Below are 19,718 nucleotides of genomic sequence, written 5' to 3' on the forward strand. Positions count from 1 at the left end.
GAGTTAGAATTATGCTCTACATCCTTCTCCAGCTCTGTCCAGAACCCTCTGTTGTGATCCTGGTCAGAGCAGTCAGTGGTGGTAGCCGGGCACCCCAGCTTCCTAACTTTTGTTACTGTTGACTCCTCTCACATTTTATTTATCTTTGTAAATTTTTGTTTTTTTAAAAAAATCCCTCTATTTTAGTTACAATGAGGTGTCCCCATGTAGTAAAGACAAACACACGTGTTTAATCCACTGCCTCTTACCTACAACTGCCCCCTTTTCAAATGCTTTTCATTTGATCCTTTCAAAAAATACAGTTATAATTTTTAATTCACAAAAAAGTTCTTTCTTCCCTGCTGCCTACATCTCAAGTATTTAAAAATAGTAGATACAGAGTGAAAATGATCCTTTTCACCCTCCTGTCCATTTCTCCCAAAGTAAAACTTTGAACGCTTACCTGAGGGACTAGACTGACGTGGATATTACAAAAGTTCTCTCTTTTGACTTTGAATTGGAATTGACGGAAAGCCTCAATAAAAGGCATGCTTTCTATATCTCCCACTGTTCCACCAAGCTAGAAGAACAAAGTTGTTTTAGAGGTTAGCACTAACCCTTCCTCTGGTGGTTTCATTATCTAACAACTGCTCTCTGTCAACACAATCCAGTATCAGTAACAGCAGTAATACAGACTCTCTAGCCCTGTAGAATGTTAGCCAACAGTGTCAGACCTTTCCTTTTGCTAAAAGATTACTTCTTTGGACAGGCCCAAGGTTATTATGGATCTTCCCATATCATTTCAAGAAAAAGGTCAGGTGAGAGAGCTTTATTTGTATGGAATTCACAAAGCAAAGAAGTCTAGATCTTATCTCCTCAGCTAACCACAATCAACTTTTGTATTAAAAAACATCAATTATAAACAAACTGCTGGAACTTTTAAGTCTCCTCTCTTTAAAGAAACACTGCAATCCAACAGCCTGAATCAGCACTGTGGGAGCACAGAAACTGAAACCAAATGAAGCTCACTCAAAGATGACTGTTCCCGCCAGTGGAAAGCCAAAGGTCTGCAGACTTCCTCACGAGTAGATAGAAACGTGTCATGTCACCCTTATTGGTAGAGTCTGCACTAAGTTAATCTATAAATGCTGAAAAAGGAGAATTATTTGGACAAAGTATTGCTTCCTACTGTGTAGCCATTCCACATGACTACGACCTGACCTGCCATACGGCAACATAATTCAGGCACAGACAGGAGGCCTGAGGGCTTCGGTAGTAATTGTCTTACCAGTTATTGATGGCTGACGAAGGAGATGACTACGTACACTTGTTCATACAGGCAAGAATCATGGAGTTTAGAAAAGACACACACCAACCTCAATAACACACACTTGAGGCTCCAGGCCGTCTTCATCTACAGGGATTAACGCCTGTCTCATTATCCATTCCTGGATTGCATCTGTGATGTGAGGGACAACTGGGAAAGAGAAAAGAAACGTGTCACCTACACTTTCCCCTCAGCACTGATTTTAAACAAAGGGTCCAATTAGAATTCAGACAGATACAACTTGTGCTAAACTATCCAATTTTTAATATCCAAGAGTTATTTGTCTTGACAGAGTAGCAGTGGGGTCACATTTTTAAATCGCCCCAACAAATCTTTGGCCTCACGCTCCCCACTGCTTCCTTTTCAGATTTCCAAGTTGTTGCTGGAAGCACTGCAAGAGAACAAGGCCAAGCAAGGCATCCTGAGCCACATCAGGGCATTTGTCCCTCTGCATCTGTGAGGTCTACTCTCTGGCTGCACACCAGCCCAACAGGCCACACAGCCACCCATGTTGCTTCCAGTCAAGGCTGAAGGTGGGAGGATGACACCTGAGTGCTTTGCCAGGCACGAGAAGCTGCCGGGACCCTGTTCCATCATGTTTCCAGCCACCAAAGGGCCAACATTCCACTGCAAGGGGCAGTACAGATGGCAGAGTGGTTTGGAGCACAGCGCCCAGTGTCAGAATGTCTGCATTCCAGTCTCAGTTCTACCACTCATTAGCTGTGATCTCTGGGCAAATGACCTTCATTAAGCTCGGTTTTCCCATCTGTTAAGTGGAGGCAATAGCTCCACTTAACATAACTGTGAAAATTTTATGAGATAGAGCTTACTAAATGCTAAGCTAATGCCTAGCATGAAAGTGCTTAACAAGTGCCAGCCACTGTTAAAAACTTTGTAAAAACTGCAATTCCACTCCTAACCACACACCCAAAAGACTTGAAAGCAGAGACATGGACATCAATGTTCACTGCAGCACTATTCACAATAGCCAAAAGGTGGAAACAACCTAAATGCCCATCAATAGATGAATGGATAAACAAAATGCGGTACATACATACAATGGAATACTACTCAGCCAGTAGGTGACATGAAGTCTTGATACATGCTACAGTATGGATGGAACCTGAAGACATTATGCCGAGCAAAGTAAGCCAATCACAAAAGGATAAATACTGAATGACCTCACTTATATAAAAAGACAAGAAAAGGCAAATGTATAGAGACCAAAGCTTATTAGTGGTTACCAGGGGTGGGAGAGAGGGGGGAAGGGGGACTAATGGTGATGGAAAATTTGCACTGATTAAGGGTAAGGTTGCACAGCCTATTATTGTAATTGCTGTCAATAAGTTGTATACCTGTAAAAAGCTGAACTGGCAAAAGCTATGACAAATATATTTACAATGACCCAAAAAAAAAAAAAAGAGTAGCTGCTGAGGCTGCTTATGTACAACCAAACACCTCAAGGGATTTGGTTCCTTGGTGTGGAGGCTCAGGATCATGGTTTCATGGGACATCCCAGTTAATTGGCCTAATAATAATGTTTATTGCTTCTGTTCTACCTCCTAGTTCTTGTGTAGTGCCTGGGGTCTTAAAAGCTTGCCCCCGCCATTCCAGGCACAACAATTGGTCTCTATTCACCTGGAGCAACAGAGGAAAGAGACAGTCAGGAATAGGAGGAGGATATGGAATGTGTGGCTAATTGCCTCCATGAACAAATGCCTCTTTTGCCATCATGCCCAGCTACCATTACTGAATATTTTGATCAAAGATTCCATAGAAGAATCCTGATGGAAAGAAGGAAAATGCATAACAGAATTTCAAATTCTCATGGACTCCAGACTTCCTGGAGCCATAGACGGTGGATAACCCCTTGAAACTACTGTCCTTAGATAATCTTTAAACAACAGTTTAGCTTAACTAGTAAAAAACGTGTACCTCGAGCATTGTGTTCTTTTAAGAACTATCTATATGGGATCAAACTGACAACAGCAACTCCAAAGATTAGACAGGAATATTAGGGGCAGTGACCTTATGTTAATGAGGGAGGAAGAACTCAGAAAAGGAGGCTGAGAAAGTTTACACAACTCCAAGAATATAATCAATGTCACTAAACTGTACATGTAGAAACTGTTCAAAAAAAAAAAGAATGTTGACAGACTGTGGTAAATATAACTAATGTCACTGAACAGTTTGTGTGGAAATTGTCAAATGAGAACCTAACTTGCTGTGTATACTTTTACCAAAAGTCAATAAATATTATTTAAAAAAAAAAAAAGCTTTGTAAAAATCCTAGTTGTAGGGCTCAGACTGCAAGCCAAGGTGCAGAGATTACAGTTTAACTTGCTATGCGTATAACCAACAGGGCCTCACACACAAGGATATCCATTATCTATTCCACATACAAGAGCCAACGCAATCTTTTAAAAACGCAAAGCAGATTTCACCATGTTACCCATGTTCAAACTCTTCAATAGCTTCCCACTACCCAAAATCCAAACTCCTTGCCTCCTGGCCCACCTGACTAACCTGTCCCACCACCCGCCACGGTCACTGCGCTTCGGCTACAGCTCCCTCCCTCCACTCCTCGAACAATCAAGCCCTTTTTGACCTTGGGCCTCTATACTTGCCAAGGCTGCCTCCTCCTGCTCTTCCCATGGCTGGTCTCTCAGCTCAAACGTCCTCTTCTTGAAGACTTTCCCTGACCACCTGTCCAAAGCTCCTCTTCCCAGTCACCCTTTCTCTCTCACCCTATTTATTTCCTTCACAGCTCCTGTCAGACTCCATGTTTTATCTGTTTGTTGTCCCTCCCATAAGGTAACCTCCACAGGGGCAAGGACTGCATTGGTCTTGTTTATCACGTATCCCCAGCACTAGCAAGGGTCTGACCACAGTGAGCTTTCAATACAATGAATGAATGCATAAATGAATGAATATGCTGGACACCTAGAGCAACAAGCTGTATGATCACCATCATTGTAATTCCTAGCTGATCCCTTTCTGTGTGTCAGGACTCAGGGAACACTTTACTGACTAAGCTTCTAACAACCCCGGGAGGTAGGTACTGCTATTGTCTCCAATTTACAGGAAAGGAAACCAGGTCTCAAAAACAGTAATCTGCCCATGTTCATAAAGCTGGTAAGTGGCAGAGCTAAGATCTGAACATGACCCAATTAGCCCAGAATCTGCCCAGGGCAGCCCCAGGCCAGAGCCAGTTGTCTGTGTGACCCTCAGTTTTCAGTCCAGTAAAGTCTAAGCCAAGAGCAGACTTATTGCCATAACTCAGCCACTTTTCAGCAACCTCCAACATTTGGGCTATGCCATGATACTGGACCAACAGTTTTCCAACCCCACCTTTTTAAAAGCAGAACACTTTTCTCAAATGAATGCTTGCAAAAACCCCAATACATCAAACAGATGCAAGTGGAGCTGTGTGGTGAGAGCTCAGGAGGGGCCAGAGACCACCTCAGACACCATCCCCCAGCCCATGTGGCCCCAGTGAACAACCTGAAAACCACAGCACAGACACCACCTGGGTTAATGCCCTAATCTAGTTGTCTGCATCATTTCACACTCATCGCTGTGTGAAAATAACAGCCCTCAGGGCTTAAATCATGCCACCTGGGCTGGGCTGATGCCTTCGATACCACGCACAGAGCAGCCGTGGTGGAAGTGATTTTTTGAGTAAACTGGATACAACTCCAAATTATCAACTGAACGTATGTTTCAGTAACAATACCTTGACACTCCCATGCTGAAATTACAAAAAAAGGAAATATTATACTTAGAAGAAACTAAACATCTTAAAGTAAATCCAACACTACCTTGGACGGTTTTCCCCAAGTAATCTCCTTTGCGTTCCTTGTTAATGACGTGCTGGTATATCTTTCCAGTGGTCAGATTATTGTCCTTGGTGAGGCGGATGTCAAGGAACCTCTCATAGTTACCCAGGTCAAGGTCTACCTCCCCACCATCATCCAGCACAAAAACTTCCCCTGTAGGGAAGAGTCAACATGTTTACGTAAGTGAAAAATACATGTACCATGGCACACCTGGAGTCCCAAAGTATAAACGCTCGAATAGAACAAAGTCTGCATTAACTTGATATGAGGCAAAGAAACTTATTTCCAGAAAACTAAATATGCACAAGAGAAAGAAAAATTACCAAACATTCTCCAAAAGGTAATGTCACACCCCCAGCCTGTCGACAAACTCAATCAGAAAGAGTTATGAAACAGCATGGAATGGAGGAAATGACTACTAGAAGGCTGCGGATACATGGGACTTTACAGTGGGGAGCTTTGTAGTATGGTATCTGCTGCTTACAGAAAACAAATTTTCAAAATATTCTCCTAATTGAGCAAAGTAAGGTTCGAAATGTGATAAAAGTATGATTTGGCTCAAAATTTATATAAGATACATATATTAAGGTCATGCTGATTATGTATCAGCTTCCAGGCTACACTTTAATCCTAAACAAGGTTGTGAAACTGGAGAAGTTTCCCCTTACTCCTTTGCTTAACATTCATTCCTTGAAGCTTCGTTCCGAAAATTTTGTACAGAATTCCTACCATCACAACGGGAGACAAGCTTAAACGTGGGAAAAGAAAAATGTCTTATTTTCCCCTTAAAAGAAATAGCTCATCTTTTGCTCAAGAATTCTGTTAAATATCACTCTAGTCTGTTGATCTTTTCCTGATGCTATATTACATAAGGATTTTTGCTCTAATGAGTTATCCTTAGAAATGATTACCTCAACATTAGACATTAAGAGAATATTATAGAACGCCTTTGACTCTTTTCAGCTTCTGTTCCTCAGTTCCTTGGCAATCTTCACGTGGTGTGGCATCTATCTTCCCTCCTCTCTGCTTGCCTCTCTGCCTAATCTGCTCGTATTACTTCTCAAACGTGACTGGCCTAAGACACTCCCTACACTGATATGGCCTCATCAACACAGCAAAGAAAACCTTATTCCCAAGTGGGATTACATTCACAAGTACAGGGATTAGGATTTACAACACATATTTTTAGAGGAGACAATTTAATCCATAACAGATATTGGAGACAAGGTGATACATCACACAGTTGATAGGTACTTAGTAATAGCAAAGTAGTAAAATGCTATCTTTCTACCCTCCCTTAGCAGTTTTAACTGTCTCACTCCCCTCAAAAAGCCTGGCTTATACCGTCCAAGCTCCTTTAGCAAAATAATCTCTAGCTCACAGATCATCCAAACCCAGCCTCTACCTGCCTGAATTCCCTACAAAGTGACGACTCAGCCTCAGCTAGAACGCCTCTACTGATGGGAACTCACAACTTCTTGAAGTTGGTCACCCCACTATTGAAAGGCACTTGCTAATAAAAAGCTACTTCTCATACTGGGCCAGAATCTATTTCCCTACAACTTCTATCCACCAATCTTATTTCTAATGATTGGGGCCACAAAGAATAAACATAATCCCTCTTCTCAAATACTTGACGAAGGTTATTATGTCACCAGATTTCTTTCTTCAAGAGAACTGACAAACCTTCAGTCAGCCACCCAGAGACCATTTCTACTGCTTCCTTTGTCCAAGTGAGAAAAACATCATTCTGCTATGCTAAAGGAGGAAACAGAAGTTATATTTTACAACATATACACACAATTTCTAACAGCTACATGTTCTTCCACATACTACACGATCAGTATTCTAAAAAAGAAAGAAAAAAATGCACTTTGCTTACCATGCTCATAAGGAGAGAATGTTCCTGCATCAATGTTAATGTATGGGTCAATTTTAATTGAAGTTACATGTAAACCACATGACTTTAGTATTGTGCCCACACTGCTAGCAATGATTCCTTTTCCAATTCCTGATATAACACCGCCAGTAACTAGAATGTACTTCATTTTAATTTTTGACCTGAGAGAAAGAAAAATTATAGATAAAATATATCTCAATCAATCAACTTACAAATCAGAACCAGTTGCTGTCTAGTTGATTGTCACTCATGGCAACCTCACGTGTGTCAGAGTAGAACTGTGCTCCACAGGGTTTTTAATGGTTAATTTTTAGGAAGTAGATTGCCAGGTCTTTCTTCTGAGGCACCTCTGGGTAGACTCAAACTGCCAACCTTTTGGTTAGCAGCCAAGTGTGTAACCAAGGAGAAAAAAAAATTATACATAAAATATATCTCAACCAATCAACTTATCTGGGTTCAAATACCAACTCTACCACTAACTAGCTATGAGCTTTCTTGGAGCCTTGGTTTCCTGGTCTGTCAAAATATGACTCCTGAAGGTTGCTGTCAGGCTTAAATGGGATCATAACAAACATCCAGATCTTGGAACACTGAATAACTTTAGTCAAATATGAGTTTAAAAAAACAACTGCTACTCAAATAACGTAGCTTATGTTTAAAGCTTTAACAACTAACAACCTTGAGAGTCAACCTAAAAAAAAAAAATAGCTCTAAACTGTTGATACAATACTATACCCCAAATGTTGGCCGGCATCACTGTCAGATGCTAGTATACCCAGGTGCCTGGCTACTTCTTACATGAGAGAAGAAAAAAAAAAAATTCAATCTTGTATTAGCACTCCAAACCCCTGTGAAAGTTTAACAGTGTCTTTAGCTAAACTACAATGTATCACCAAGAAAATACAGCTCCTCTAGGCTGTAGGTGAGAATAGAAGGACAGAGAAAATAAAACTTCAACATTTAAGGGTTGCAGATAAACTTAAAATTTTCCTCTAATTATAGGCAGTGCTCAACTGTAATTTAATAACAACTTGCCCCTTGTCACCAATCTCTCCCAGATATGCCTTGAAGAGAGACTGTATGTATTGGGGGAAAGGGACATCAGATAATAAACCAATGTGAAGCACATCATAAGCAGAGGACTCAAAGAGAGGGCAGATTAGATTAAATTCAAAGAGTAGTACAGTCACGGCAGAGAATGGAAGGAACAGACTTGAGAGATAACAGGGACAGATGCAAAGACAGCAGAGTCAAGAGGCAGGTGAAAACAACACAGACAAGAGGTGAGAAGGTATTGACAGACTTGTCAGGGAGGGTTTATTGCTGGTCCCCAGCTTCACAAGCCCAGAAACATCATTTGGTCAGCAAACCCAAATGTGATCAAAATGAAAAACATAATCACCAAATAGCAGAGAATGCTTTCTTTGGCGTGGTCAGGACATTTTCCTCCTCCTGGAACACGCCATGTGAAGCCAAGTTATAATGAAAATAAGCTAAGAAAGGAACAAGGAAACTGCGGAGTTCCGCTTGAAGCATCATCCCCCCAACCCCAAGGCAGGAATGAATGAGCTCTGCAAGGAGGTAAGAATGCTCAGAATGTCTTTCCTCTCATATGGCAAGGAAGCCACTCCAACCACATCCTGCTCTTTCTATCCTCTATTGCAGCATTCCCAAAAGCATGTTCCATGGGCTTCTACAAAATGCATGAGATTTCCAGAAGGGGTTTTATGGATAAATTGAAGAAACGCTGCTTAAACAAAGTCAACTTGTTTCTTTATTGCCTTTAAATGTACACTGTGATCTCCCAAAAAGGGTATACAGATTGCCATTTCCCCTAACTTGTTCGACTCTAAGTCCCTATTATTTGGGGGAAATACTACTCTGACCATCACCTTATAGTTGAAAGGTTCCGACTGACACATGACAATTAGACGTGGCTACATTTCAAATATGTGCTAACCAGACATAACCCTTGCTGAGACTACACCCTGGTTTCACTGATTAAATTTTGGATGTTCTTCAGCCACCCTTTTTATTGAGTGGGTTACTTCTACAAAAGACTAATCTCATCTATTTGCATTTGATGTGCCCCAATTTTACTCTTCTGGGAAGATTCTTGCAGTCTCCCGTAGTGCCTGGCAATAAATATTCCCGTATGTACACAAAGATCAGGTGAGAAGCAGGAAGGACTCATTTGCTCACATTTACAGACTACCTACTATATTTGAGCCACTGTGCTAGACACTGTGGGGGCCACAAAAATTAATCAGATTTGGGCCCATACCTCAAGTTGCAGCAGTCCAGTTAGGCATGAAACATTTACAAATAAATGAGTAATCCAGTGGCGGTGAAAAGCAGATAGACAACATGTGAAGGGTATAAAAGGGGAAGAAGAGACAGCAGAAAGCTTTCAGTGCAAGACCAAGGTAAAGTACCAGGGCCCATCAGATGGTGAGGGAAGTAAGTCCACCTTGGAGACTGCTCCTGCTTTGCAGACCTGATATTTGCAATGGACCCTGAAGGAGTAATTAGCTTAAAAACCGTGGGAAAGGGAATACGAGAGCAGCCTGAGGAGGAAGGTGAGGGGCATCGAAGAGAACAGAGGTGGGGCCAATTTTGCTGGAAAAGAGGATAGGGTGGGGAGAAGTGGAAAATAAGCCAGAAAGGTAAGCAAGGGGCCAAATCACGCGGGAACTTGAAAGCCCAGCTCTGAACTTTATTCTGAAGGTGATGGGAAGATACTGGAAGGTCTTCACGCGCACAAGTAATATAAAGATGCAGGAGAGGAATTAAACGAAGATGGGGGAAAAGGCAAAAAACCGCCATCTAGAACCTAGAGCTTTTTTTTTTTTTTAAACATTGTAAGGTCAAGTTCCAGCCCCACCACTTGTGCACGGGACCTCAGTCAACTCACTTAAGCTGCCCCAAAAACCTGAGTTCTCACATCTGTAAAACAGGGGTGATAATCTCCGCATCGCCTGTGTCAGTCACAGGAATGGTGGAGATTCAAAATTATAACGAGTGTGGACGTAAGCGCGCCACGCAAAGGTAGTGAACTTCTTTAAAATGCCAGCATCCTCACTGCCGGTAGCCGGACGGAGAAGTACTGCTATGGGGCCGAAGGGGCCCGTAAGGGGCGGGGAGCGGGCCGGGCGAGCTCAAAGTCACCTTCCACCCATGGGAGTCGGGTCGCGCCACGTCCCCACGCACAAGGCAGGGCCGCGGGGGCCGCGGCTAGGCCCCAGACCATCCTCCACCGCGGCGGGCCTGTCGAACCTTGACCTCCCATCCCAGGATGGCTAGGCTCGTGCCTTGAGGCCGGAGGGTCGAGGGTTAGGGCAGCCCGAATAGAGGCGGCCGCCGGGACTTTCTCGCGGGAAGGGGGCTGCGAAAAGGGCGCTCCCGCGCCTCTGCGGCCCCCTCCATCCCACGAGCCATCCCTGACTTAGCCGAGCGAGGCCGGGCGGAAGCGAGCGCTGCCCGGCCGTGAAGCCCGGGGCCCGCGGTCTCTCCGGCCGCCCCACGCCGCTTGGGGCCCAGACACACCAACGCGCGGCCACGCGGCCCAGCGCGCGGGAGCCGGCACCTAGTCGGCCCGGGCCGCCCGCCCCACTCCAGTTAGGCACGCAGCCCATTGGGCAAGAGGCCGAGCCACCTTACCCCTGATTGGTGGGAAGCAATGTCTGTCACCCGGCAGTGTGGCAGTCCCGCGCCGGGCTCCGCTCGCGCCACTGATTCCTGCATGGAAGAACAGTTCCCCCGGGATCCCTTGAGTCTGCCTACCTGACACCGGCTTCAAATCAGCTAAAGAACTAAGCCAGCAATGCGCGCGGTGAGCCCACAGCAGCCAGTGACCAAGACCGGCCGCATGCGCCTGCAGTCTTTCACGGAGGCGGGCTCTAGGCGGTGCGCACGCAGAGGGCGGAGGCGGGGCGGAGCGCGCGGGCCCGCCTCGCGGGGCGGAGCCCGAAGTGCGCAGGGCCGCAGGGTCCCGAGTGCGCAGGCTCGGGGATGGATGCTGTTTTCCCACCCAGCCGGCGGCGAGCTGTTCTGGGGAGTCTTCCAGGCGTGCATCCTCAGCTCCAGAGATTTACAACTGTCCAAATTGAGTAGGCTGTGGCGTTTCTCCCTCGCATCTTTCGTCACGGCTGGTAGCCCAAATGTTTTCCCTTGAGGGGGGAGGAGGCCGTTTTGTGACTCACGCCTAGCAAATACGTTGCCTGGCTCCAAACACCTTCCCCAACAGCCTGCTGAAGTTCTCATCACCCGCTTTCCAAGAGCTGCCAGGTAGATCCATCTGATCGCGTACTTAAACGTGCGACCTGTGAGCACGACGTCCACGGCTCCTGATGGTGCGACCCAGCCCATCCCTCCCACCAGACCCTCTGGACGAAGGGTCGCCGGCAGTGTCACCTTGGCCTCTAAAAGGGAAGTCCAGGAGGGCTGCTGGGCAGTGACTCCCTCGTCCGAGTCCCTTTTCCCTACACTGCCCTGATACTGCTGCTTCAGATGAACAAAGGGTCCAGAGACGTAAGGTCATCCAGCTAACATTCATTGAACACCTACTATGTGCCATGCACTTTGCTGGGCACCAAGGGACACAGCAGTGAACAAGACCAACACAGACCCTGTCCCCAGAGGTCTAAAGATGTAGTGAGGCAAACTGATCAGCTAATTACACTATTTATTACGATTTTCCTAAGTGCTTGGTGCTGACGTGCCCGTGCCAGCAGAGTCCCCATCCGGGACTGACCACTGACTGGTAGGGACTGGGGATTCAGGCAGGGAAGTCTTCCCTGAAGAGGTGACTTTAAACCTGAGACCTGAAATTGACTGGCAAAAAAGGAGAGGGAGAGGTAGAAGTAAGAATGAGTTAGGCAGAAGGAAAAGCATGTGTAAAAACTCTGAGGTGAAGAGCTAGCCCAGCTGAACTGAAAGGCCAGAGTAGCCGGTTGAAGAGAGATTACCATAGTGTGAGATCATGCTGGACAGGCCAGAAGAGGCCGTCCATGCAGAGCATTATAAAACCAAGTTAACAATTTTCTTTCTCATAAGGACAGTGGAATGGAGCCTTGGTGGCATAGTGGTTAAGAGCTCGGCTGCTAACCGTAAAGGTCGGCGGTTGGAATCCACCAACTGCTCCTTAGAAACCGTATGGGGCAGTTCTGCTCTGTCCTGTAGGGTCACCATGAGTAGGAATCGACTCAATGGAAATGCTTTTTTTTTTTTTGGTAAGGACTGTGGAAAGCCATAGAAACTTTTGAGGAGGAGGTTTTGTTTTTCTTTTGAATAGTGAATACATGTTGTTGTCGTTGTTAGGTGCCGTCCAGTCGGTTCCGACTCACAGTCACCCTGTGTACAACAGAATGAAACACTGCCTGGTCCTGTGCCATCCTCACAATCGTTGTTATGCATGAGCCCGTTGTTGCAGCCACTGTGTCAGTCCATCTCGTTGAAGGGTCTTCCTGTTTTTCGCTGACCCTCCACTTTACCAAGCATGATGTCCCACTCCGGGAATTGATCCCTCCTGAGTGAATATATGCACATAGTTAATTTTTTTTCCCAAACACTACACAAAGGAATACATGAAAAGTCTCCTACCTCTGTACCCTAGTGTTCTTATTTTCTTCCCCAGAAACAATTTGTCACAAGTTCTTATATATTCTCATTGAAGGATTTAAAGGAATGGTGTGACATGATCAGATTATGTTTCAGGACAATCACTCAAACAAATAGATTCCAAGAGACCAGTTAGGAGATTTCTGCAGTGGCTCAAACAAGAGGCTTCTGGCTCCTTCCAATTCTGGTTTGCCACTGCTCCTACCCTGCCTGCCAAATTGCCCAAGCTGCTCTCAGTTCCAAGTCTAAGAAACATTCAGGATGGGTTTAGAGGTGCTCTATGGGCACACATTCTATGGAACATAATAGACACTGACAATGCATTTGCTGAAGTAATGAAGATGCTGCTGCTGCTGTTGTTGTTGTTAGGTGTTGTCAAGTTGGTTCTGACTCATAGCAACGCTTTGTACAACAGAACAAAACACTGCCTGGTCCTGCACCATCCTCATGATCGTTGTTCTTTACTAGTTTCTGGGAAAGCACTTTCTCTCTGTTTTTCTCCTATTTCACAGGCCTGTCTTTCTGGGTTTCCTTTTCTAGATCCTCTTCCTGACCTGTAAACATAGCTACATCCCAGGGCTCAGTAATGATTAAATACTAGACTTTACAAATACCATTTATATTCTGACGACTCCCAAATTTATATTTCTGGCCTGGACTTCTCCGCTAAACTGTAAGTATGGGGTCCTTCTAAGCACAGGGCCCTAAAGTCAGCCCTGTACAAGAGTAAAAAAGGCCAGCCCCTTTGTCTTCAGGTGGGATGACTCCATGGTGCCATTCATGTTCTAGAGCTCCCGCATGGGATCCAGCTGAGACTAGATTCAGCAAAACCAGGCATCAGCAAACTTTTTCTTTAAAGGGCCAGATAGTAAATATTTCAGACTTTGTAGGCCATACAATCTCTGTTGCAGTTGTAGCGTAAAAGTAGCCATAGACAATACGTAAATGAAATAAGTGTGGCTGTGTTCCAATAAAACTTTACAAGTATTTACAGAAATAGGTAGTGGGCCAGATTTGGCCCGGAGGCTGAAGTTTGCTGACCCCTGAGCTAAACACATATCTTGTCTAACTTCTTTCCTGCCCTTACCCTCCGTTACAGGTTTCACCTGAGAGCACATCCTCAATCATTCACCTGTACAAGAATCTCATCTCAGACTTTGTTGCTAGGGAACCCAGCTTAAGACAGCACACCTCCTACGTGCCCTGTAGAGCAGGCACCTGATGCTTACCCTAAGGCATTTATCACAGTGTGTTGAAATTGCCTATTTACTCGTCTGTCTCCTCCACACCAGATTGTCATCTCTGTGAGATTACTTAACCTTTCTGTGCCTTGGTTTCCTTATCAGGTATAGTGTCTGTTCACCTTTTAATAACTAGGGACCAGCATATTTATTTCTCACTGTTGTTGTTGTTAGGTGCCATCGAGTCAGTTACAACTCATAGTGACCCTATGTACAACAGAACAAAACACTGCCCGGTCCTATGCCATCCTCACAATTGTTATGCTTGAGCCCATTGTTGCAGCCACTGTGTCAATTCATCTCTTTTTCGCTGACCCTCTACCTTACCAAGCATGACGTCCTTCTTCAGGGACTGGTCCCTCCTGATAACATGTCCAAAGTATAGGAGACAAAGTTTTACCAGCCTCGCTTCCAAGGAGCAGTCTGGCTGTACTTCTCCCAAGATAGATTTGTTCATTCTTCACCAACACTGTAATTCAAAGGCATCAGTTCTTCTTTGATCTTCCTTATTCATTGCCCAGTTTTCTCATGCGTATGAGGCGATTGAAAACACCATGTCTTGGGTCAGGCTCACTACTAACCTATAATGCAAATGCCATCATTGTCACTGTATTACACATGACAAAGCAAAGAAATGAACAACTATAAATGCTGTCTTGAGAACACATGAAAGGTTCACTTCGAATCCTCTTTATGTTTTGCCCCCCTTGTTCTAGCCATCACCAAATCTTGCTAATTGTTTCCCCATCAAGGCTTCTCTGAGCAACATTTTTCCTGTTCTCATCAATATGTTGTCACCCTAGTCTGCCATTCTAATAGACTATCTGGGTGGAAAGGGGGACAGGAGAGAGACTGCAATTGTTGATTTAAATTTGTTGACTGGGGCTACTTCCTCTAAAATTAAATTTTATTTAGTTTTTAATCTATAAATGGCACAAAATTTGAAAGATAAAAGGGAATACATAGTAAAAGCCTTCCTCCCATACCTATTCCCCCCCTCACCTAGCTTCCCTCCCAGAGGCAACCATGTTACCAATTTCTTGCTTATCCTTCAAAAGATGCTGTATGCATCTATGCATTCTTTGTTGGTTATATATTCTCTTAATTCAAATGGGTTATGTGGGATTTTTTCACTTGAGCTAGCTTTCTTTAATGATGTTATTTAGTGAATTAATTTATTATATGCTCACTTTGTTCCAGAAAGGATTTTAGGCCATTTTTACATGTTGTGTGTGTGTAAAATATGAGAGAAAAATGAGGCAAAGAACAAATAAGGGTAGATATTTTTTTCTCTTCAATGACACTCCATCTCCTTCAGGATAAAGTCAAAGCCACACTATGATCTATGAGGCATGCAAAAACTGACCTCAGTTTACTTGTCCAGTCACATCACCCACCCTGTGCTCTAGCCACACTGAACTCTTTCAGTTCCCTGAACATGCCATTTATTCTTTTTCCTACGTGCGGATCTTTGCGTAGACTAAAATATCCCTTCCTCTTTGTCCTACTAACATCACTTCTCAGCTTGGTCATCACTTCCCCCAAAATTACTTTTCTGGACACCCTCTCTCCCTTAAGCTTGGTTGGGTACCTCTCCCCCGTGCTTATATTGCTACCTGGACTTCCCTGAACTTATAAAACGGTAGTTTCATAGTTCATTTCATTGTCCAAATCCCCTACTTGTCTATAAGCTCTATGAGGTCAGGGTCCTGTTTATCTTACTTACTGTTGTGTGCCCAGTGCCTGGCTGGCCTCAGCACATGTAGGCACTTGGTAAATATTTGTTCCACAAATGAATGAATCCAGACATTAAATTAGATCCCAGATCCTATGCCCATTCTAACACCAAGCCAAACCCATCGCCATGGAGTCGGTTCCGACTCATAGTAACCCTGTAAGGACAGAGTAGAACTGCCCCATACGGTTTCCAAGTCTGTAAATCCTTACAGAAACAGACTGCCACATCTTTCTCCTGAGGAGCAGCTGATGGGTTCAAACTGCCAACCCTTCGGTTAGCAGCAAAGTTCTTCAACCACTGCACCACCAGGGCTACTTCCCTTTCTGGAAATGAGTCACAAATTGGACTTCTAACTTCCCAGCAGCCAAGGTGAAAAGGGCAATGTAATCAAATAGAAAATCATTGTTATGAATTGAATTGTGTCCCCCAAAAATGTGTGCAAACTAGGCTAGGCCATGATTCCCAGTATTGTGTGCTTGTCCACCATTTTGTCATCTGATAGGATTTTCCTATATGTTGTAAATCCTACTCTATGATGTTAATGAGGCAGGATTAACAGTAGTTACGTTAATGAGGCAGGACTCAATCTACAAGATTAAATTTTGCTTTAAATCAATCTCTTTTGAGACATAAAAGAGAGAAGTGAGCAGAAAGATAGAGGGACCTCATATCACCAAGAAACAAGAGCCAGAAGAATATCGCATTCTTTGGATCCAGGGTCCCTGCACTGAGAAGTTCCTAGACCAGGAAAAGATTGATGACAAGGACCTTCCTCCAGAGCGGACAGAGAGAGAAAGACTTCCCCCGGAGCTGATGCCTTGAATTCAGACTTCTAGCCTATTAGACTGTGAGAGAATAAACTTCTGTTCATTGAAGCTATCCACTTGTGGTATTTCTGTTATAGCAGCACTAGATAACTAAGACAACCATACAATAATTTCTCAGGAGAACTCTCACTTCCTCCAATAACCCTCCACTGACCCCAAGTCCCCTTCACTGGCCCTCCTAGTCCCCCTGCTTTTCTTTGGTAGCATTTGTCAAAACTATAATAATTGATGAAGTAATTGTTTATTTGATGTCTGTCTTCCCCATGAGACTATATCTATTTCATTCATGAATATATCCCCAGCACCTCTCACATTGCCTGGCATATAGTAGATGCTCAGCAAATATTTATTGAATGAATTAAAAGGACCATTATTCCAGCTACTGAGATCAGAAGTCAATTTCTCCTGTGAGTCTTAGGGACAGGACACAGGATATATCATGGAAGGATGAATGATCTCAGTAACGTTCTTATAGCAGACATACAGGCAAGAACCACAGGGCTGTTGCTTATAAACACTCTCAGCAGAGACTGATAGCAGTCCACGAAGCACAATTCAGACAAAGACATTCTACAGAGCCAATAGGATACCAACAGGACATGGTAGAGGAGAGAAGCCATCTGAAAGCCTGGCTTATCCACGGATAACTTATACAACATCTTCAGGGGTTCCTCTATAGAGGCTGTTCTTTAACCCGGGCGCTGGGTAGATTTTGAGGGGCAGTGGGGTCAATATTACACTGTCTGAGAGACACATGGAATGGAGATATTCTGAGTTTCAAGTTATTTTCAGAGTCATCTGAGCTGGGAGGTAAAATTCATATCCACCACAGAATTAATTGCTGCCCTCTCTTCCCAAAGAACATGATGGAATATCAGAATGATCAGATAGAGACATCTGCCTTACGTAGGGCATGTAATAATGTTGTTAGGAGCTGTCGAGTCAGTTCTGACTCATAGCAACCTTATGTACAACAGAATGAAACACTGCCTAGTCCTGTGTCATCCTCATAATCTTTGTTGTGTTTCGGCCCATTGTTGCAGCCACTGTGTCAATCCATCTCATTGAGGGGCTTCCTCTTTTTCGCTGACCCTCTACCAAGATGATGTCCTTTTCCAGGGACTTGTCCCTCCTGATAGCATGTCCAAAGTATGTGAGATGCAGTCTTGCCATCCTTGCTTCTAAGGAGCATTGTGACTGTGTTTCTTCCAAGACAGATTTTGTTCGTTTTTCTGGCAGTCCATGGTATATTCAATATTCTTCACCACCACTGTAATTCAAAGGCATCAATTCTTCGGTCTTCCTTATTCATTGTCCAGCTTTCACATGCATATGAGACAACTGAAAATACAATGGCTTGAGTCGGGTGCACCTTAGTCCTCAAAGTGACATCTTTACTTTTTAACACTTTAAAAAGGTCTTTTGCGGCAGATTTGCCCAATGCAATACCTCGTCTGATTTCTTAACTGCTGCTTTCATGAGTACTGATTGTGGATTCAAGTAAAATGAAATCCTTGACAACTTCAATCTTTTCTCCGTTTATCATGATGTTGCTTATTGGTCCAGTTGTGAGGATTTTTGTTTTATGTTGAGGCACAATCCATACTAAAGGCTGTATTCTTTGATCTTCATCAACAAATGCTTCAAATTTTCTTCACTTTCAGCAGGCAAGGTTGTATCACCTGCATATCACAGGTTGTTAATGCGCCTTCCTCCAATCCTCATACCCCGTTTTTCTTCATATAGCCCAGCTTCTCAGATTATTTGCTCAGTATACAGATTGAATAAGTATGGTGAAAGGGTACAATCCTGACGCAACCTTTCCTGACTTTAAACCGCACAGCATCCCCTAGTTCTATTCGAATGACTGCCTCTTGGTCTATGTGTAGGTTCTCATGAGAACGATTAAGTGCTCTGGAATTCCCATTCTTCACAATTGTCTTAGTCATCTAGTGCTCCTATAACAGAAATACCACAAGTGGATGGCTTTAACAATAAGAAATTTATTCTCTCACAAAGTTCAAATTCAGCGCACTGGCTCCAGGGGACGGCCTTCTCTTTCTGGGGGCTCCAGAGAAAGGTCCCTGTCATCAGTCTTCCATTGGACTAGGAGCTTCTCTGCGCAGGAGCCCCAGGTCCAAAGGACGCACTCTGCTCCCGATACTGCTTTCTTGGTGGTATGAGGTCCCCCGTCTCTCTGCTCGCTTCTCTCTTTTATATCTCAGAAGAGATTGGCTTAAAACACTATCTGATGTTGTACTGCCACTAATCCATCTGAAGAGTGGGCTTCGGGAATAGTTTTAGTTCTGGGTTAACGGAGTGTCTGGGGGCCATGGCTTCGAGGGTTCCTCCTGTCTCAGTCAGACCATTAAGTCTGGTCTTTTTACTAGAATTTGAGTTCCGCACCACGCTTTTCTCCCATTCCATCAGGGACTCTTTGTTGTGTTCCCTGTCAGGGAAGGCATTGGTGGTAGCCAGACACCATCTAGTTCTTCTGGTCTCAGGCTGATGGAGTGTCTGGTTTATGTGGCCATTTTGTCTCTCAGGCTAATATTTTCCTTGTGTCTTTGGTGTTCTTCATTCTCCTTTGCTCCAGATGGGTTGGGGCCAATTGATGCATCTTGGATGGCCCCTCGCAAGATTTGAAGACCCCAGACGCCACTCACCCAAGTGGGATGCAGAACATTTTCTTAATAAACCTTGTTATGCCAATTGACCTAGATGTCCTCCAAAACCATGGTCCCCAGACCCCAGCCCATGCTACTCTGTCCCTCGAAGTGTTTGGTTGTGTTCAGGAAACTTCTTAGCTTTTGGTATAGTCCAGTTGTGCTGACTTCCCCTGTATTGTGTGTTGTCCTTCCCTTCACCCAAGATAATTCTTGTGTACTATCTAGTTAGTGAATTCCCCTGTGCCACCCTCCCCACCCTCGTAATCATCAAAGAATGTTTTCTTCTGTGATTAAACCTTTCCTTGAGTTCTTATAATAGCAGTCTCATACATTATTTGTCCTTTCACGACCCGCTAATTTCACTCAGCATAATGCCTTCCAGATTCATCCATGTTGTGAGATGTTTGAGGATTCATCATTTTTCTCTATCATCGTGTAGTATTCCATTGCGTGTATGTGCCGTAATTTGTTTATCCATTTGTCTGCTGATGGGCACCTAGGTTATTTCCATCTTTTTGCTATTGTGAACAGTGCTGCAGTGAACACAGGTGTGCATATATCTATTCATGTGACAGCTTT

The 19,718-nt window shown here is 44.0% G+C and overlaps 1 protein-coding gene across 3 annotated transcripts in view; it reads right to left on the minus strand.

Moving 5' to 3' along the window:
* The window catches only part of CTPS1 (CTP synthase 1), a 31,907-nt gene extending 20,981 nt beyond the window's left edge, over nt 1-10,926 (minus strand). Inside the window, exons 1-5 of one of the 3 annotated variants that reach the window (XM_004371883.3) lie at nt 10,829-10,926; nt 7,028-7,206; nt 5,128-5,298; nt 1,356-1,456; nt 443-559 (exon numbers count right to left, since the gene is read on the minus strand). In XM_004371883.3, coding sequence (XP_004371940.1) covers nt 443-559; nt 1,356-1,456; nt 5,128-5,298; nt 7,028-7,193 — 555 coding nt within the window. In that variant the 5' untranslated portion in view covers nt 7,194-7,206; nt 10,829-10,926. The other 2 variants (XM_023727162.1, XM_023727164.1) reach the window with 2 other exon arrangements.
* Nucleotides 10,927-19,718: the final 8,792 nt, after the last annotated feature.

Source organism: Trichechus manatus, unplaced genomic scaffold (genome assembly GCF_000243295.1).
Source record: "Trichechus manatus latirostris isolate Lorelei unplaced genomic scaffold, TriManLat1.0 scaffold00015, whole genome shotgun sequence".
Taxonomy (NCBI): domain Eukaryota; kingdom Metazoa; phylum Chordata; class Mammalia; order Sirenia; family Trichechidae; genus Trichechus; species Trichechus manatus.